This window comes from Stigmatopora argus, chromosome 1 (assembly GCF_051989625.1).
Source record: "Stigmatopora argus isolate UIUO_Sarg chromosome 1, RoL_Sarg_1.0, whole genome shotgun sequence".
NCBI classification, from domain to species: Eukaryota; Metazoa; Chordata; class Actinopteri; order Syngnathiformes; family Syngnathidae; genus Stigmatopora; species Stigmatopora argus.
In genome coordinates this window covers 5,261,330-5,283,025 of record NC_135387.1, presented here as the reverse complement: position 1 = coordinate 5,283,025, position 21,696 = coordinate 5,261,330, and the positions used below count along the sequence as shown (strand labels likewise).

At 40.7% G+C, this 21,696-nt stretch overlaps 1 protein-coding gene and 1 long non-coding RNA gene across 4 annotated transcripts in view; one reads left to right on the top strand and one right to left on the bottom strand.

Annotated features, from left to right (window-relative positions):
* nup210 (nucleoporin 210) overlaps nt 1–20,916 on the top strand; it is a 70,178-nt gene extending 49,262 nt beyond the window's left edge. The window contains exons 34-40 of one of the 3 annotated variants that reach the window (XM_077608386.1): nt 10,079–10,193; nt 10,465–10,611; nt 11,545–11,795; nt 11,887–12,082; nt 12,531–12,650; nt 12,955–13,032; nt 18,886–20,916. In XM_077608386.1, coding sequence (XP_077464512.1) covers nt 10,079–10,193; nt 10,465–10,611; nt 11,545–11,795; nt 11,887–12,082; nt 12,531–12,650; nt 12,955–13,032; nt 18,886–18,974 — 996 coding nt within the window. In that variant the 3' untranslated portion in view covers nt 18,975–20,916. Of the gene's footprint in view, nt 1–10,078; nt 10,194–10,464; nt 10,612–11,544; nt 11,796–11,870; nt 12,083–12,527; nt 12,651–12,954; nt 13,033–18,885 lie in introns of those variants that run through there. The other 2 variants (XM_077608378.1, XM_077608394.1) reach the window with 2 other exon arrangements.
* On the bottom strand, nt 796–6,998 carry LOC144080910 (uncharacterized). Its single transcript, XR_013302801.1, has 2 exons — nt 5,900–6,998; nt 796–5,781 (listed from the first exon to the last, which is right to left on the bottom strand). It is a non-coding gene; the product is annotated as an uncharacterized LOC144080910 (long non-coding RNA).
* Nucleotides 20,917–21,696: the final 780 nt, after the last annotated feature.

The following is a 21,696-nucleotide window of genomic DNA, read 5'->3' as shown; positions in this document are numbered from 1 at the left end:
GTACTCGGATGATTCGCCTAAAGACGTTTCGCCGACGGACGTTTGACAGACGGACAGGTCGCCGAATGGACGTTCCACCGAACGGAGGTTTCGCTGAAACGGGATTCGCGCGCTCGCCCCGCCCCCGGATCGTGTGTGTACAAGTTTTGCAACCTCGGCCCGCGGGCCATATACGGCCCGTTAGGATTTTTAATCCGGCCCGCCGAGTAGGTAAATCATATCCCTACGGTCATCGGAGGGGTTTCTCCCCGGGAACAGTGCTTCGTGGGCGGATTTTAATGACACATGCTGAGTTTCATTATCGAGCTCCATATATTTCCCGAGTTTGAGCACTTTAAAAATCGGCGGGGGTTCCCCCTGAGACTATCCGAGAATAGTGCACCGTGAGCGGACTGGGGTGGACGACGCCCCGCTGAATTTCTGCAGCTCCAGAAATTTTTCAAATTTGACCCCCACACACATTGGAGGGGTTTTTCACCGAGCATAGTGCTCTGTGGGCGGACAGGGGTGACACATGCCCCGCTGGAATCCTGAGCACCATAATTTTTTTCTAAGCGTGAGCACCAAACACATCGTCGGCGTTTTTTTCCGAGCGTAACCAAGGATAGTGACACATGAGCGGATTGGGTTGGCTGATGCCCCGCTGAAATCCCGAGCTCCATAAATTTTTCAAAGTATGAGCACCACACACATCAACGGTGTTTTCCCCAGTGCCTATCTGACATTTGATGTCGCAAATTGTTAGGTTCAAACACCAAACATTTGTTTCACCAACCTGAAAAGAAGGAAATCACAGAGAATTTGAGTTAACTTTATTTAAAAAATGAGAGGTTCTCAGGACCGTTCGCGTCTCAGCCCTTCGAAAACACTCTGAAGAAAATCTCCCCTCGCCTATTCTCTTATTGTGTTTTGGGAGTGTCCAAGTTACAGGAAGTTTCAAGCTGATCAAAGGAGAGATAGTTCTCTCCCAGTTACAAAAGGTTCTTTGATCATGACCATATGCCCCTTCGAGATAACATCTTTACAGTCCCCTTCCTGATACCCTGCAACCCTCACACAATAGTTCAAACAGACAGGCGTCGGCCCCCCTGGGTAGTTCCTCTTTGGTGAATAAGGTGAAAACTCCCCAGGGCCCAAGACACTCTCATTCTATTAACTAACATTTCGACAGTCATACCAGAATCAGGATAACTTATATAAAATAATTCCAACATAACCCTCCTGTTTATCCGGATTCTGCTATAAAATATCATCATCCATAACCTCTTCTTTTCAGATTTTCACATTACAGGATCACAAAAATAACAGAAAAAAATTACACTCAAAAATCAATGCCATAGTGTTTAGCATCTGGGAACATGTCAGGCAGTCCTATGAACTGCATTTCCTCCTCATCCCCAGATGCGTCGTCGTCATCCCGTGGTTCGCCTCCAGATGTCAATAAGGCATACATTTCTGATTTGACTGGTTCTATGGCATTTGTTGTTAATCTTTCACATAACGCACGAATACAGGGAATGCAACAACATCCACAAGTTGTGAGAATGGCAGCAAAAACAGCGATTGACATTAAAACTGATACAATCAACTGTTTGTACTCGCCAAACATGCTACCAAATTCGCCCCACATTGAGGTGTCGATTCCAGAATGTTCTTTCATCTTGCTGTTGAGGGATCGAAGGCCCTCCAGGGCCTTGGTTCAGCTGCTGTGTTGTTAGGGATGAACGTGCAGCATTGGTCGCCAAAGATGGAGCACACGCCACCTTCCTTTGCCAGGAGCATGTCAACAGCAATTCTGTTCTGGAAAGCCATCAAAGAGGTAGCCGACAACTGTTCATGGATGGCTGCAAACCCTTCCTCCGTCCTGTTCCCCAGTCGTTGCACATTGTAATGGATGTAGATTGGGTCCCCTCCAGGAGCGGACCGCTTGGCTCTGCCTTTCCCGTGATGAGGCAGGACGTTTCCTGCACTTGTTTTCCAACTCGAGTCTCTGTGGGTGGGGCGTTCAGATACGCCCAGGCTGTCACTGACAGTCCAGTCACTGTGATGTGGATGACAACAGCTTTCACTGTGGCTTCTGTATAGAGGTGCAAAGTCTATGGGAGGTCAGGGTTAAGTGAGGGGTGCTCGTGGCTGGTGAGTAGACGTCAGATGAGTTTCTTCACGGACAAGGGTTTTGACACCGTCCGACTTAGTCCTACTCAGAGTCACCTGTCTCGAACTCTTGACCTGAATCGACTTTGACTTTTCAGCGATCTTTGCTGCTGTGGAGGTTGGTGAGTTGGGCCACGAATGGGTCTTCCCATCGTGGAGAGAACCAGGACTTCATTTTTATGACTCGGATCAGGATCCAGTCACCTGGCTACACCACCTCCTGCAAGATAGACAAAAAATCACGGCACCTTACATGTTCTTTGGATGAGTTTCTCTCCTTCATCTTCCCATAAAGGAAGTTGAAATGGTCTTCCAATAACTATCTCAAAAAGTGTTAATCTCAAGCTAGTTCTACCAGTTGTTTTGCCATGTTTTGCACTATGCTGTTTGAAAAATGAGCTCCATTGTCACTCCAGATGATTCTGGAGATCCCACGTTCTTTACAGATCAATAAAATAACAAATTAAACAGTTCCTACAAAAATTTTAAAATAGGTATTTATACCTCTTTACCATACCTCCCCCCTGTTGAGACATTTATGGCTCAATTATGGAATACATTTTTGGTAGGCACGGTAGGCCTTTAGCTTTGTACAGTTCGTCTGCACTGTTCTTGAGATCGGCTCAGTTTTGTTGTTGTGTATGCTGTGCAGTAAGTGTTTGCGCTGCTGCTTTAGCTGCTGTGTTCTGTCGTTGTCTTTAACACGTGCTTAACATTCATCATTATGTTTGTGAAAATTTAAATACCTTATCAGTCAAAATTAAACATGCTAGCTGATATTCTATTTTGAACACTGCTTCCTTGTTAAGATCAAAACCCATATTTGTTTTTTCCTCTTTCCTACAATTACACAAATTAACTAATCATACTAAGAATAGGAAAAATACAAAAAGCAAACCAGGCTGCTTTCTCCTCAGGAAAACAGCTTTCCCGTTCTCTGTAACAGTTTAGATTCACATCAATTAATATTCAGAAACAAAATGCACACATTTATAATTCTAAATAGAATTGAACCCAGTAAAATGTAACCACCCCTTGTTTGTCAGGGTCAATATTTTTAGCATAATTGTATCCTTTAGAACAATTAAAACCCATTACTTTTAAAATGCATACTAATCAAGTCCCAAATTCATTTAACAATGTGTATTGCGTTGCATATTAACCTCAGTGTTTTTTAATTCAAAATATCCCAATCTAGTAGTCTTATTATCAAATGTAACATTCCATTGTCTTCGGAGTTTGCCAATCATCTCCTATGAATCTTTCTTAATCAATATTTTTCCAATATTCAGGCATAAAATTAAATTCTAGTTACATTTCTATCCATTGTAGTTTCTCTTTTCTCTCTAATTGTTTACTTCAAAAATATGTAAGAAGATCTAGTCACAATTGTTTACTTTAACTATCTGTAAGAAGGTGTAGTCTCAATTGAAACGCTTTTTTTTATATGGAGACAATAAAACCAATATAAAAAGTTCCTCATGGCTTACAGCATTGCTCCCCGAGCAATAATCTTTCCAATCAATATTGGAGTGCTTGCCATTTTATCTGATTACGTCAAAAAGTTTATCTTACCTGTCTCATACGTTTCAACTGAGAGAACCTTCTTACAGAGCACAAAATGGATCCGCTATTTTCATGTCTGCTGGTTTGGTCAGGAACATTTGCACTCTCATCCCGGGTTGCTCATCATGTTTCCTGTTGAGAAATGCAATCTCCCTCTGCCAACCCAAAATTAATGCGTTTCTTTAAAGTTTTTTCTTTTATGCAGACATATGATTAGCCTCATCCTCCAATTCCAATCGTGTAGTGAATAATGGCGTTTGGTATATTCCACTAAATTAGATTTCCATTTTTTTTTTTTCTTTCGAACGAAATATGGAAACTTTTGTCAATTCAGTCAATTATTCTGTTAACACAATTTGGATGCCATTATCACAATAAATCAATAGTACTTTGGAATTTGGTATCAAGCACTGTCTTTTCAGTGCCCCTAAATTTTGCATAGCAGATTTGTTTCTCCACTTCAAATTTCACGTTTGGAGTACTGCTGCTTTCACCATTAAAATTTCATTTGACTAAACAATTTTCCATAATTTTCATCAAAATTTGATTTCAAATTTCTAAATCATTTTCCACCTTGATATCTGATTGATTATATCTTGATGGTCGGCCAATTAGAAACACAAAAAGACAAACAATTTATCTAAATTTACCTAATAATTTGGATAAATGCCATTTCTGCATTGTTTTCATGTTTGATATCATTAATAATTTGGATGATTCTTAATACTTAAGTCTAAATCGCAAATCACTCTCATATTTCTAAAACCCATAGTTAAAGCTCTGGCTGAATTCCTATCCGCTCTAAGAAGGCAGTTTTATTTAAAATGAGAGCCATTTTCTGTGCTCACTATTACCTCAATTACAATTTAGGGAAAATAACCTTTCACTAGGCATTTCCTAATATAAATGTTAGTGTTTAATAAAAGACCCATAATTTTTCCACTAATATATATCATAACACTATCAACTATCTCTGTCTCTCTCTTGTGGTAGTCTTTCCTGCCCTTTGTTTTTGGTGTGAAGGGAGCAGTAAACTGTATGGGCGCTCCCCCCCCCCCCTCCTTTTGTTTGCAAAGAGTGTGCTTAGCTTGAGGGGGGTCCGCATCTGTGAAGGGGGGTTTCACCACCTTTTTTATCTATCTATCCCCTTACTTTTGTTAACCATTTGTTTTGCAACCTTCTGTTTTAGTCGTGCGCTATCATGTCGTCGCTGTGCGCGGGGAGGGTTGCCCCCGCATTCCCTGGCTATGTGGCCCTCCTTGCCGCACGACCAGCAGGCCCCCTTTCCCCCCCCTCGTCGTCGTGCTCCCCGCTTGCGTGTGGAGCCTCGCACGAGGAGAGCTGAAGAGGGACCACTGTTTTTTAACAGGCCTAATATAGTTATCTCTTCTCTTTTTTGTTTAGCTACTTTCTCAACCTCTTCTATTTGCCCTGCTATTCGCAACCACGCTTTGGTTTGATCATAACCTTGTTTTTGCATTTTACTTCGTTTTTTGTTACACGATTTTTCGATTTTTTGTTGTAGTTCACGGATATCTTTTATTATTAGTCTACCGGTGAACCCATATTTTTTTACCCAATAATGCAAGGATTCCACCGCGTCGGGATCCTCTCTATGAACTATCTTCCAGTCTTTAGACGCAAGTTCCGAGAGGAATTCCTCTTTTTTACTTGTTTTACTTTGTACTTTACCCATTTTTGAATAAAATTTAGTCCCAGTGGGTCTTTGCACCTATAGTGCACTAACACTGGGTTTAGACAACAGGATGTCGATAAATTCCTTTAGTGGTAAACTCACTTCAACCTTTTCAGGCGGAGTTTCGCGTCTACATACATCCACTAGAGGTCGACATTTGTCTCCTGTTGTTTGATATGAGATACAAATCACCAAATGGTAAAATGTATTTCCAAACACACTTTTTGCACGTTCACTCCTTTTAATTCGCAACCAAGGCTCCGCAAACCTTTACAGAGTTTAATTAGTCTTTTGCAACTAAGGGTGTCTGTTACGCCACGAATTTCTGGTTATTGTTTGTTCAATACAACTTGGACTCCGATATCCTTTACAGAGTTTAATTAGTCTTTTGCAACTAAGGGTGTCTGTTACGCCGCGGATGTTTGTTGTTTGAATTTTACCTGATAGGGCCTAGGATTCTCAGGGCTTATTTCTTTATTTTACTTTTACAGAGTTTAATTAGTCTTTCCAACTAAAGGGGTCTGTTACGCCTTCATTCATTCCTTTTTTCTCATTCATTCCTTTTTTAAATAAAATTTACTCACGATTCTCTGCGTCCTCGGTATCCCTTCAACCTTTGGACCCCAGCCCGTAAGGAAGAAACAGTCCTGGAAAAAGGATCTTTATGCTGTGGCCACAGACTTTTCTGGATCTTGCTCACTTGCTGGGATCGTCCGGTATCTTGGAATCCGGCTCGAAGGACCAATTAAATGTTAGGTTCAAACACCAAACATTTGTTTCACCAACCTGAAAAGAAGGAAATCACAGAGAATTTGAGTTAACTTTATTTAAAAAATGAGAGGTTCTCAGGACCGTTCGCGTCTCAGCCCTTCGAAAACACTCTGAAGAAAATCTCCCCTCGCCTATTCTCTTATTGTGTTTTGGGAGTGTCCAAGTTACAGGAAGTTTCAAGCTGATCAAAGGAGAGATAGTTCTCTCCCAGTTACAAAAGGTTCTTTGATCATGACCATATGCCCCTTCGAGATAACATCTTTACAGTCCCCTTCCTGATACCCTGCAACCCTCACACAATAGTTCAAACAGACAGGCGTCGGCCCCCCTGGGTAGTTCCTCTTTGGTGAATAAGGTGAAAACTCCCCAGGGCCCAAGACACTCTCATTCTATTAACTAACATTTCGACAGTCATACCAGAATCAGGATAACTTATATAAAATAATTCCAACACAAATACAAATACTAGTATTTGTATTTAATCATTAAACGCTGTTTTCGGCTGGATTTGACCGAATTTGAGAGCATTTTGAGCCGTTTGGCGAATGGCTCTGTTCTTAAAATTGCTGACAAGCGACGACGTCGAGCTCCGTTGCCTCACAACGCGCATCGGACATCTAGTCTGTATACACGAAGAATATGTGAATTTCCTTTGTCTTCTTTTAAATAAAATACTAGTGTAAAATACAATACTAGTATTGTATATACAAATACTAGTATTTGTATTTAATCATTAAACGCTGTTTTAAGATGGATTTTGAAAAATTTCTGGAGCTGCAGAAATTCAGCGGGGCGTCGTCCAACCCAGTCCGCTCACGGTGCACTATTCTCGGATAGGCTCGGGGGGAACCCCGCCGATTTTTAAAGTGCTCAAACTCGGGAAATATATGGAGCTCGATAATGAAACTCAGCATGTGTCATTAAAATCCGCCCACGAAGCACTGTTCCCGGGGAGAAACCCCTCCGATGACCGTAGGGATATGATTTACCTACTCGGCGGGCCGGATTAAAAATCCTAACGGGCCGTATATGGCGGGTTGCAAAACTTGTACACACACGATCCGGGGGCGGGGCGAGCGCGCGAATCCCGTTTCAGTGAAACCTCCGTTCGGCCGAATGACCGTTCGGTGGAACGTCCGTTCGGCCGAATGACCGTTCGGTGGAACGTCCGTTCGGCCGAATGCCCGTTCGGTGGAACGTCCATTCGGCGACCTGTCCGTCTGTCAAACGTCCGTCGGCGAAACGTCTTTAGGCGAATCATCCGGCCACGCCCTGGAAGTCATGGTTTTCCTGGTTTGGTTCTAATCAACCTTCTTAAAATTCTAGTTAGATTTCTCTTGTAATCTCTCCTTCCGTCTCCAGAAATTTGAATCACGTCTGTTATTGTTCTCCCTTAGAATCAACTACGAGCTATATGCCACTGAGATAAAAATGCGAATAAACCAATGTGCCTAACATCACCTACCAGAAATAGATTGTGTTAAATGCCTGACGGGTTGCTCACACAAAAAAAAAATACTTCCTGCTTTCAGTGCAGGCAGCGGACAAAAAATGATGAGGGTACGGCTCAAATGCGCATAAAAACACGACTTGCAATTGAATGCCGATACGGTCATTTATTTCCAAATACAGAAAAGATAAACTGAAAACGCTAAACAAAATTAATTTTGACGTCTATGAAAAAATCATGAAAAAAAGTGTTTTGCATAAAACGTAAAACGTTCCCGTCACTGCTTGCTCGGAGCACGACCATCTTAGTGGGGTCGGGGCGCGGCCATCTTAGCGAGGTCGGGGCACGGCCATCTTAGGGAGGTCGGGGCACGGCCATCTTAGGGAGGTCGGTGCATGGCCATCTTAGGGAGGTCGGGGTGCAGCCATCTTAGTGAGGTGGGGCACTGCGTCTACATTTTTTTCGCTAAGCGCGAGTAGCCTTAATTTTGACCCAAAAAAAAATTCCACCTTGATTTTTTTCTTTTTTATTTCTTGTTCGAAAGTGACAACTATTGGAGTAATATGAAACATCGAAAGAATTGAGATATTTTGACATTAGAAGCAATATCGCTGCCACGACATCTTAAACTTCTGGTAAGAAAATTGGAATTTCTGTAATTAGAAAGCATCAGGTTCTCATCAAGATAGACTTATTTCTTTTTTCAAATTGAATAATTTGATATTTTGCATTTACAAAGACAGGCTTATTAACTTCCTTAGGATATTTACCCTAATAATGTGCTTTTGATTAATACAGTAACTCAGAAATACCACATGTGATGATTTTTCTTGAGATTTTCCCTTCAAAGTAACACATTTGTACTCCCTATTAAAACCATGAATATGGAGGTGCAAATTGGGAATCACGGGGGGGCGGGTTATACAGTGGTACCTCGACATACGAGCTTAATCCGTTCCGGGACTGAGCTCGTATGACAAGATTCTCGTAACTCGAGGTAAAGTTTCCCATTGAAATGAATGGGAAACAAATTAATTCGTTCCAACTCTCTGAAAAAAACACAAAAAACAGGATATTGGATTGAAAAAAATGTTTTATTTCTTATAATTCGCCATATATTGACAAAGTAATAAATAACGAGTGGTTTAATAGAAATAAAGTGTTAAATCTAACTAAAATTGGGCGGATTTCGCCGAGGGGAGAGGGGCACAAAAGGGGCGGGGGGCTTCGTTTTTTTTTCCACACAACGCACTCGTAAACGGATCAAACACTCCACCCTCACGTTCGCTATTGATGGGCTGTTTGCTGTCGTACTATTCCCTTCAAAATATTCCGAAAATGATGCACACAAATGTCCTCACAATCGGATAACGCACGACCACTTGCCAACGAGCAGCAGTCTTTTATCAGCGATCGCGCCGCTGCTCATGGGAGCTTCGGGGGCGCTGGCTAGCGGCTCCTTTTAGCTTGTAGCATCTGTGTTCGCATCCCCTCGAACGGCACCTATGATAGAGTTGCTACCGGGGATGCTGTTGCGAGCCAGTGCCGCTGATGTTCTCATGAGCAGCCAACGAGAAGTAATATAATACTCCTCGTATTAGATAAAAATAACAGGAAATGCAGCAGCTGAGCTGTGCACGAGTATACTTCATTACCCAGAAAGCCCTCTTTTCCCCGCGCATGCGCGTTGTGCGTTTCCTGGTCTGAATAACTCATCCGGTGCTCGTAAATATTGTTATACACGAAAGATATGCAAAAAAAAAATGCCATGGCCACTTGGCTTGGTCGCATCACGAAATTTTGACCGCATCACGGGCGAATTATTCGATCGAAATTTCCCCCGTAAGACGAGCATTTTGTATGATGAGCGGTCGTATGACGAGGTACCACTGTATTGGATTGGATAACTTTATTCATCCCGTATTCGGGAAATTTCATTGTGACAGTGGCAGAGGGTGATTAGACAGAACAACAAAGCAAAAGGACAAAGTACAAAGCAAATCAAAGTAAATGGGATGCGAGAAATTGTAAAATTCAAAAATTTCAAGGCAGCTTTTAGGGTGCGGCTTATATGCGCGGGTGCCCTATATGCGAGTAAATATGGTAACTCAAGCTAATTGTCACATTATTTATGGTTTCCATAACAAACGGCAGCTATTAACTGTTGTCATTCCTACATTGTTCGCCTGACTTACTAAATGGAAATATTGTCAAAGAAAGCGGAAAGACTCCAGTAAAAACAAATATTGCTCGTTTAATTTGTTTTTTGTCGCTGTCCCAATAATTATGGACCTTTTTGTATTGCTACATGTTTCTGTCTCTTTGGGATTAATCTTTTAAATTGTCATCTAAATGGTTTCTGGGAGAACTAAAATGGAAATGTTCTTATTTTATGTTTTCCTGTATGTTTCTGGATTTTTTCTTTCTTTCCTGAATCTTAGGTTAAAGTGGAATTTGCTACAAAGACATCTGCAATTGCACAGTCCTTACCAGTTAGAATTGGAAAAGAGACTGAGGTCCTACTCACTACCAGAGAACAAGGAACCAATCTCATTGGTATAAAGTTACTCATAAGCATGGCTAACTGTTGACATGGACCCCTAAACAATGTTACTCCTTACTTTGATCCTTTTGGCACTCATACTAATTGAAGTGAATAACAGAATTTGCTCATTTCTCTGCGACATTTTGAATTCAGAATACATTAATCGTAACGTGTTTTAAATAACTCATCTATTTACGCTTTCTGCATTGCTCCTACCACCTTTCCATTGTTTTCTGTAATTTAGTTAACTCGGCATCTACATGTGTGTTCTAAATCCTGTAGGAACCTGCTCATCTATCCAGACAGAAGCCATTACACAGTTACAACCAGAAACCTCTGTCACCTGCGAACTCAGCTTTACCAGTGACACTGTTGATTTCCCTGCTAGCAGTGTCTTCAAAACACATACCAGCTTTGATCCCAACATAGGTATGTCTTGATAGATTTTCATTGCCATGAGCACTAGGGAATTTGGCAAGGCCATGTATCATAATTGTATTCTAAGAAGTATGTAAATCTGACTTTTCACTGCCTCTCAGATATAATGTGTTTTGATAGATTTAATGTCATGAATTTGTAGAACAAGATTGTTTTCAAACTAAACTTGGACGCCGTGGTCATTCTCCATGACAAGGGGCAGGTGTATACTGTTTACAGCCTATAATCAATATCTGCGTGGCCACAGGAGTGTATTAAACAGCTCCCATAAAAAGGTGCCAGGTTGATGAATTGAGCTGCAGAGGCTCCCTAATGCTTGAAAACGTGTTTGTGTTTGGGACTCCTTTGAGGGAATTCACAACATGGTCAAGGTTGCACACATTCTACTAATTCCAATTGAGATCTTAACAAGAACGTGTGACAGAACTGACTTTTCACCTACAATTTCAGAGATTAGAGCCGAGTTCGACTTGACACTCACTTGCTAATGTATTGGTTAAAACAATAGTCCCACTTTGAAGATGATACTTTCGCTTTTTGATTACCATCTCATCTCATTTACTGAACCGCTATATCCTCATTAGGGTCGCGGTGGTTGCTGGAGCCTATCCCAGCTGACTCTAGGCCAGAGGCGAGAGTGTCCGTTCTACCATGCATGTTTTTGGAATGTGGGAGGAAACCGGAGTACCCGGAGGAAACCCATGCAGGAAAACATGCAAACTCCACACAGATGGAATGACCTGGATTTGAACCCAGGACCCCAGAGCTGTCAGGCTGTCGCACTAACCACTCGCGCCACCGGGCCACCTTTTTGATTACCAGTCTTTTTTTTTTATTTGAAGAGCAGTAGTTTTGACCCGAATGAGTTGGTTCTCATCAGTCTGTCATGGTCAAAGTCTTGTTTACCTTTTGTCTTTGGCACAGGCCTGTACACATGTTCCATGACCTTGGAGCCAATGGCAGACCAGCTGACCAGAGTTCTGAGTATGTCCATGACCAAACTACTAGTGAAGGTCGGCCTGCAGGGCAGCATCTTCTCTGGGGCACAGGTCAATGCCACACTGCCCATAGAGCCCGGCCTTTACTCTGATTTGACTGAGCTGATGCTTTCCAACCTGCACCCATCTGCAGAGCTCACAATCTTTGGTCCAGCTGCTGCCCTAGCTGACATGGAGGTCAGAGCCTTTTCCATATATATTTATAACTTCCTCTGTATAAGAAAAAAAGAATATGGAAACACATACGTACAGTATTTCTGTGTGCCAGGTGGTCTGTAGTTCTCCCAACATTGGTATTCAACGAATTGAGGCAAACAGCGCCTTCCCACCTCACTCAAAGTACACCATACAGGCTTTGGACCTTGGAGCAACTGGCTCTACTTCAATTACTATCAGGAGCGCATCCTCGAGTCAGAATCTCATCATCCCAATCACAGTCGCTGAGCCTGGTGCAATCATGCAAGGTCAGTTCTCCTCTAAGGGTTAATGGCAAGTTACAATGAGGTTGCCTTCTGAAAATGATTCAAGCAGAGTTATTCCATAATTAGTTTGAATTTATATGCCTAGTATTCTAATTGTGAAACGCATTGTAAAGATCACATGGCTGTTTATCTGAGTTAAAGCCTCTTGCAGCAGCAGAATAATGTCAGATCAAATTCTGTATCTATTTAGGGAGGATTTTACCAAATGGGTTGGTACAACTAGCAGAATTCCAGTTGCAAGGCCTTATTGATGCAATACATTGTTCTGTAATTGATCAGTATTACTTTGTTGTTGATATTCCCAGCCAGCATGTGTAAGGATTCAAACTGACGGCGTTGGTTTTCCCGTGGGCTCTGACAGAGTTAATCGGTCACACCTTGGAAGACATTTTGATAGGCTGTGGTTTCACCCAGTTCTCTTCCATAGCAGCTGCTGCACCGCTTGGGAACTCGGAGGGAGACCTTCCGCTAAACAACTTTAATAACTCCTACCATATGATACTGTTCACCCTGTTCGCTATGCTAGCTGGCACAGCCATCGTCGTCATCGGTAGGTTGCCACTTACTTTAGTTTTATGTGACCTTTTCTGTATCCTTGTTGTAAAACACCTGTACATACAGGTGTACACATTTCTTTATGGACTCTTGTTTAGTTCACACACATTAACAATTCTTGACATCTCAACTTTTTCTTCAATTTGGGTGTGCAATAAGTTGTTTTAAATTTCCATAACTGGCTAGAAAACAAAACAAAACAAAACAGACAGCCAATTGTGAGACTCATGTCTGTCTGGTGGTCACGATGGTGTGATGTTGCCAATCTCTTACCTGCTGTCCTGCTCTGTCTCCTCCAGTCCTTCACTCTGTGTTCTCTCCCAAGCAACAAACATACCCGCCATCTTTGGTCCTCAGGACACCTCCACCCGTCGCCGGTAAGACACTATTACAATAATGCTTCCTGTACAAAGAAAAACAACACAAACTGTTGCAAGAAAAAGTAAAGCATTTGGAATTGCCTAGAGTTCTATGGGAATTGGCCATAAAATTTGGTGTAATTGTCATCCAACACACAGCCTTCTTGGACAAAAAAAATTTCGGGACATATATTGCAAAATTTACAAAAAAAATAAAAGATTTTTCACCAGATTACTTAAATAGTTTTGTTTGGAAGGACTTTAGTTGATGCGCCATCGCCCTATTGTATTCATATAATACAGTTTCATCCAGGCTAAGTTCTAGAAGTGGGCAATATGGCAAAAAGATCACATAACAATTTTTTTGTAAATAAAATCACATTCTTGATTTTATCACAATTCTTCTCTTTGAATATTTATTTTAGTCCTTCCCAACCTCTGTGAGAGATGATCTGGTGTGTGGGAAATTATGTCCCTAGATTTCATACACCATAATATTTCAAGAAAGTTTTGAGTCATAACATTACAAGAATTACGTCATTGTAAAATTACTGTGTTTAGTTTGCATGTTCTTGAGTGGGGTTTCTCTGGTTACTGCGATTTCTTTCCAAATTCATGCTTGGCAGGCTGGTTGAACACTCTAAATTGCCCCCAGGTGTGAGGGGTTTTCTATGTTCTCGTGCCCTGCGATTGGCTGGTCACCAATTCAGGATGTTCCCCGCCTTGTGCCCGAAGTCAGTTGGGATAGGCTCCAGCACCCCCCAAAATCCTTGTGAAGATAAGCGGTTCACTAAATGAATGAATTTATTTCCTGTTGATAAAGCTTACATGAGAATAACTATACAGTGGTACCTCGACATACGATCGTAATCCGTTCCGAGACTGAGATCGTATGACGAGGTTCTCGTAACTCGAGCGGACGTTTCCCATTGAAATGAATGGGAAAAAAAACACCAAAAACAGGATATTGGATTGGAAAAATGTTTTATTTCTTCTAATTCCCCATCTATTAACAAAGTAACACATAACTAGTGGTTTAATAGAAATAAAATGTGTTTAATCTAACTAAAATTGGGCGGATTTCGCCGAGGGGAGAGGGGCACAAAAGGGGCGGGGGGGCTTCGTTTTTTTTTTCCACACAACGCACTCGTAAACGGAACAAACACTCCACCCTCACGTTCGCTATCGATGGACTGTTTGCTGTTGTACTATTCCCTTCAAAATATTCCGAAAATGATGCACACAAATGTCCTCACAATCGGATAACGCACGACCACTTGCCAACGAGCAGCAGTCTTTTATCAGCGATCGCTCCCCTGCTCATGGGAGCTTCGGGGGCGCTGGCTAGCGGCTCCCTTTTAGCTTGTAGCATCTGTGTTCGCATCCCCTCGAACGGCGCCTATGATAGAGTTGCTACCGGGGATGCTATTGCGGGGAGTTGCGAGCCAATGCCCCTGATGTTCTTATGAGCAGCCAACGAGCAGCAGTCTTTTATCAGCGATCGCTCCGCTGCTCATGGGAGCTTCGGGGGCGCTGGCTAGCGGCTCCCTTTTAGCTTGTAGCATCTGTGTTCACATCCGCTTTGAATGGCGCCTATGATAGAGTTGCTACCGGGGTGCTATTGCGGGGAGTTGCGAGCCAATGCCCCCGATGTTCTTATGAGCAGCGAACGAGAAGTAATATAATACTCCTCGTATTAGATAAAAATAACAGGAAATGCAGCAGCTGAGCTTACCCACGTATTGATTGTGGGTAAAGTTTTATTCTGAGAAAGAGTGCCATTGCCTGTCGGCGTTGTGTGCACGAGTATACTTCATTACCCAGAAAGCCCTCTTTTCCCCGCGCATGCGCGTTGTGCGTTTCCTGGTCTGAATAACTCATTCGGTGCTCGTAAATATTGTTATACACAAAAGATATGCAAAAAAGACAGTGCCATGGCCACCTGGCTTGGTCGCATCACGAAATTTTGATCGCATGACGGGCGAATTATTCGATCGAAATTTCCGTCGTAAGACGAGAATATTGTATGACGAGCGGTCGTGTGACGAGGTGCCACTGTATTGGTCTGAAATTTTTAGATTCAAACTTTTAAGATTTTCAGATTGTGGTGTGCCTTGAGGTTTTATTAATGCCAACTATGCCTCAGCATGCAATGGGTTTGGAAACACTTCTTCATTTAGACTATTTTAGCCAAAATGTTCCTCATAAAACCATTTAACATCTGACGTGAGTAGGCTTGAAACATGTGTTTGTAGTGTTTACCATGTCAGCACATCCCAATAGTTGTTTAGGCTGATCAAAGGTCTTGCGGTCGATCTTTAAAATATCAGCCTTGATACCTGCTTAACGTGTATCTCATGCTATTATTGCACCCAGAGACTTGGTGAAAACTATACTGCTATGGACACACTTCCTGGTTGTACTGATCACTTGACTTCCTTTTTGAATTTGTCTACGTGCAGGCAACACCCATTCGGAATGTGCTAACTAGCAGATGATTCTTTCGATTCATACAGTATCTCAGAAATACCACAAGCGATGATTTTTCTTAAGATTTTTCCTTCAAAGTAACACATTTGTACTCCCTATTAAAACCATGAATATGGAGGTGAACATTTTGAATCAGGGGGCAGGTTATACAGGAGAAATTGTAAAATTCAACAATTTTAAGGCAATTGTAAGGGTACGCTTATATGCGGGAGCGGCTAATATGCAAGAAAATACAGTAACTGGTTCCCTTCAAAGTACAACAATTTAAGACAATTATCTAACTTTCTGTTTGAAGGTTTTATATTTTAAAGAAACACAGGGTGTCTTTAAATTGTTTAATTGAAGCATATTTTTACAGCACAAGTTTGAAGTGTCAAAGATCAATATACTACCACTTAACAAGCATTTTTATGTCGGGCAAGGCAACCATAAGTGCAGAGAGCCTGATACACATTAAAAGAGCCAAATTTGTCCCACGAATAATGACCTCTAATAATAAAAGTATTGCACATCCTGCGATATGCATATTGCGTATCTGCACATCGCAATGTTGCGGTACAAAGGAGGCATCTTTCAAGGCCTAACTGATAGCATGAAAAAAAGTAGCTACATGTTTTTTTTTTATTGGACACAATTTGTAGCATTCTATGTGTAAAAAAAAAAATGAACCCCAAGGTTCCATAAAAAGCTGGTCTGATTCAGTCAACCAACATAAGAGTTCCATCAGTGAGACACTTGAGTTGCTCGTTAAAGGAGTGCACATGTATGGAAGTGCTGGTGTAGCAAAGTACCGGGAGGTAAACAGCAAGTTTTTTTCTTAGAAGTAGACTGCACCTGGACAAGATGCACTTTTTCTTTGTTGCACAAAAAGCCATTTAAGCACTAAATGGAGATTACACCAGCATGGAATAACTGCCCTGCTAGGTTCAGTGGGAACTTGGAGAATTTAATCTCATTCACAAGATGCAATTTCACCAAAACTGCTTCAAGATATAATTTAGGCAGAGCAGGGATTCATTTGAAAGCCAACTCTCATGTCACAAAGCTTGGGAAACAGAGACAAGGAATTTATCAAGGCTTCCTTCGTTGTCCTAATGCGGTTACTAATTTCAGTGGCATGAAATAAGTTTGTCCATACCCAGGGTTAACTTTATTTGCACCCCTAAACATGTGCTAACCAATCTCCCATGGTGCCGCCATTATTAACTTGTATAAATTCCATTCATTCATTTTCCCTTCTGCTTACCCACACAAGGGTTGCAAGGGCGCTGTAGCCTCTCCCACTCAACTCTAGGCAGTGGGCAGCATACACCCTGAATTGGTTGCCAGCTAATTGCAGCTTATTCTTAGTGATTGTTTTTGTTATGTTTTTTTCACTTGTTTATTTTTTGTGCAATCAGAAACACCTCGGTCACAAAACAGGCAGGAATCAGGACATACCAGGGGCGGGGAAACGACAGGTGAACTCAATGGGCAATCACATGGAAACGTCACACAGACAAAAAAAATATAACAAAACCAATCCTTAACACTTAAACAGTCATACGTCTATTTACAAAATTAATTGGTTCCAGAACTTTTTTCGTAAGTTGAAAATTTCGCAAGTAGAGCAGTACTTTATATAAATTCTCTAATTCGTTCCACGGTCCTCACACAACTACCAACTAAACCCTTTTAAATTGGTCAAAATGTCCCAATTTTGTAAGAAAGATGTGAGAAACACACACGAAAGAAAATGATCATAAAATTATTTATTAATGTCTTAAAATTAATAACAACTATATACAAAATCTACCCTCTAACAGTAGAGAGACCGCACGGACACAAGAACACACAACTAAAAAACAACATTAAGAATTCAAACAACAACTTAACAACATTATTCATTCATTCATCTTCTACCACCCATCCTCAAAAGGGTTGCGGGGTTTGCTGGAGCCTAACCCAGCTGCCTTTGGGCGAAAGGTAGACTAGACCTAGACTGGTCGCCAGTCAGCTGTAGGGCACACAGATGGACAAACGACCATATGCACTCACAATCATACCGCCACCAGCGGGAATCGAGCCCACGCCTGCCCGCACCAAAGTCAGGCGAGTGAACCAACACAAACATTAATGTTTTATGATTTTTTGGGAATGTAATTTTATTAGTTACTGGTTCTTATCTGCTTGGATTTAACTTCCCCTTCTGCAGTGCTGGTTGACGGACATTTTTGGGGGGGAAACTATTCAAAGACGATGACTTTTAATAATGTTTCAATAGGGCAAGCAACAAACAAACATTGTCAAAATTGGCGATCGCACGACCCGTGAAGACTTTCGAGATGTGTTTTTTTGACAAAGATAGAAAGTTCCTGAAATTTCTTTTATTTTCGTCATTGGATGCTCGCTTCTCCCTCTTCGTCTGTCTTCTTGTTATATTGCTCCTGAATTGCGGAGTTCGATTTTATGCTCCTCGCTGACCACTTTTCATTCGCGCTGGTGATTTTCTTGGGAGACATGATGATAAAAACAGAAGCAGCTGGTTTATTCACACTTGGAACAACTCAACAAAAAAATCACAGTCAGAACTCCGTGACAACGAACAACAGTCAAAAGTACAGAAGGGAATCTTGAAATGTGGAGAGTGGTTGTTGTTGTTGTTTTTAGGTCACCCAGGCATGTGAGACAGCCAATGAGAGCCCAGTAGAGTGTAGCGAGGTTATAAAGTGGGAATCAATGCATCCGCCACAATTTCAACATAAAATAACGGATACAGGAAATCCATTTAATTTTGGGGGGATTTCTTAACTTGGATCTTTTTTGTATCTCAAGGCACTCATTTTGCTTTTGTAACCTGAAAATGTCATACCTAGAGACATTTGTAAGTAGAGGTATGACTGTACTACTTATAATGCTTAAGTATCACCTTACAAAAAGCCACAGTCTTGAAACAGTTTTAACAAGCAAACAAAAATACAATACAATTCAGTACAATGATAGAGTGCTAGGACCAGGAGTGTTTACATCAAATGATGTGGTTAAAATTTAAAACAAGGTATACTATTTATATTTGTTATGTAGCACTATTTTAGGCAAGATAAACCTGGCAGCACGTCAGGTTTATAAAATTCTGGGCAAAAATCTGGAACTTTTAAAATGACTTAATGAAGATCAATGTTAATGACCAATGTATGTAGGAATCTAGATCACTCCAAATTGTCATACTTTTCATGCAAGGGTGCCAATGAGTGAACAGAACAGGAGTCTGTCAACAAGGAGTGTGACAAAATGCGTTTAAGAAATGTGCACTCTATTTACCTAAACCCGAAGCACTATGCATCTATTTGTCATATGATAATTAAAAGTGAATGAATGCCATTCCTTCTGGTTCTTCCTCAGCGCAAGATTCCTTCAATCACTCTATACCCAATGTGCATCCAAACAGCAGCCCCAGGTTCCGTCTCTATTCTGTGGGCTACCAGTCCTGACAAAACACGTATTATGGTCCCTCCTGTCCCACAGTAGAGCATCATTGAATGTATTTCATCCATCTCAGAATGAAAGCTGTGGGACTCAAGTACAAAACCATCGCATTTCAATATTGTACAAAGGCCTTGAAATGTTATGTGTATTTGTGCGCAAGTTTGCGCCCGGATTAGTGTGAAACAAGGTAAATGTCCTTGTGCTTTTGTTTGCTGTATTCTGTTATATAAAAAAACTCCCTTGTTAAAAGAATATCGTAGCTTGCTCTTTGCTGTGATTCTTATTCGTGCTCATTATGTTTATGCTATAATTGTTTTTATTTTATAATTTCCATGTAATTTTGCAGAAACCACATTATTTTGTGACAAAAATCAGACTTGAATAACAGGAAGTATTATACTTTGTTGTTGTAGCTTAAGCACGTTACTGTATTTTCAACTGCCCACACTGAAAACAAACTAACCTGTGACAAATCCTTCAAATGTGCATCATCAGTTCCTTTTTAGTGTTTTGGCATTTTGGGTATCTGAGTCATGATGTGTGCAGCTTCTCCTTGATTTTTTATAATGTGAAATGGATAATGGATGTCAAGCATCCTTGAGTTTCTTTGATGCAAGAGAACAAAATGTGACAGTTTTCATTTTTTGGTACTGGAGATTTAAGACTTTCTTTTTGAATGCTGATAATATACTGACTTTCCCGACAGTGTTTTGACTTTGTGGGCAAAGTTTTAAGCCTGAATTACTCTTAAGTTCAATTTCAATTTTGCCATAGCCAGACGACTGTATTTACGATGCATTATTAGGCCTAAGGAGCAAAAGAAGCCTTTTCCCCTCTGCATCACTTGTTTGCTTGTCAATATGCCGCTTCCAAAAAAAAATTTTTAGCTTTTGATTTATCGAGGTTCATCCACCATTGAGCAGAAATGTGTGGGGCAAAATCCAGTATGTTATACTACAGTACAAGTTGTATTCTATTGACTGGTCATTCACACATTTGGGGAAATGATGACCTGAATGAGCGTTCTTTCAATAAAGATACAGAAAAAAGGGGAGCCTGACCTTTCCAATTTATTGAAGGAAGCTAAATTCCTTTGTTAAATCTCGAAAGCGCCACAGTACATTTGAATCAAATCCTGTATTTATTGTTCATTTTTAAAAACAGATCCACATCAAAAGGATCAAAGTGCTAATTACTGGACACTTCAGTGTTTACTGCATGAGACATTTGATATTTATTTTCCCTAATATGATTTAACACCCCCTGACCCCAAGAATCTGATTGACTTTCTTGTCAACATGCATGCACGCACAGCCAGCATAAAATGTATTTTCAACAACAGCAATATGTGGTTCCACAAAATAATTCCCTCTTCCCCAGGGAAGGTGCATCAACTCATGCATGAGATGGCCATTTATATGGAAGTTCACCATGTAGTGTTTGTATTTGTATAGCCATAACAGAGACCCAAGTTTATTCATGGTGGAGTATTATTACGGAATCTGACTGACACATGTATAATGCCGCACAGCTCTGGGGTCCCGGGTTTGAATCCAGGTCGATCCACAGGTCAGAGGTGTGTTTTTGACTGCAGAGTTGACTAAATATATATCTTAAATAATCATGAGAACATGTTTCTTTGGACTAAAACCAAATGAAGTGAAGACAACCTAAGATTCCAAATAGTATGTTTCTCTTCTTGATGTTTGATTGGAAAATTGATTCCATTTTAGGGGCCATTATGATCAACAAGGGGAATTGAAAATGGTGAAAGGAGATGCTACACAGGTAGAGAAACTAGAGTGACTATTTTCTGAGCTACTCTGTACCTGATTTGAGGTCATTGCTGCTTATGTACTAATGTCCCGTTAGTCACAAAAATGGCGCGCGCTGTCATTTTCTGTTTAAACATTTTCTCTTTTCTCACAATAAAATCATTTGCAAATAGTCTTTGAGCAGTTATTTTTTGCAGGAAGGCCAATTATATGTATTTTAATTGCCCGCAGGTTTTGTCAGATGTGGCACATTTAACCCTAATATTTGAATATTTTTGGTCATTTTGGAAACTCATTGAGGAAAAAAAGCATTTGTTTGGCAAAGTCAGCCTAAAAAAGAAAAAAGTGACTGTTGTCCAGATTTGTGATTCTATCTCCTTTAACTTGCTCTGCTTTGTTCTCTCTTTACAAGGTTGCTTAAGGCGCCCCATTTTTTAAAGTACAGTTTACTGACAATGTGGACATCCACCAAGGTATTAAGCTAACAATTTTGATATATAAACACTGACTGTGGTTTTCTGACGGTTGAGAAAATGTCCCATGCTGACACTATGACAACTGTTGAGCTTTGAGAATGGGAGGAAAAAGAATTTATACAGATCTTTGAAACATTTCTATTCACAGTACTTCTAATTTCATGCTACCTAGTTGTCACAATAAATTCTGCGTCTCTTCTGTCAATCTGATGTTTTACTGTAGTTGAAAGGCTAATCCTTTCCCTTTGTGTTCTTTACTAAAATGTCATATTGAAAACTTCAAAACACCAGGCGCACCAGTGACATTACTAGTACACATTACTAATTAGGTTCTATGCTATAAAGCAGGGGTCGCCAACCTTTTTGACAGAGACAGCCAAAAACAATAACATTGTCAAATGTTATTCTTTGAGAGCCATACTCAGAATTTAAAAGAAAAAATATACATGAAAATGTGTGCCTTTATAGTAATTTCA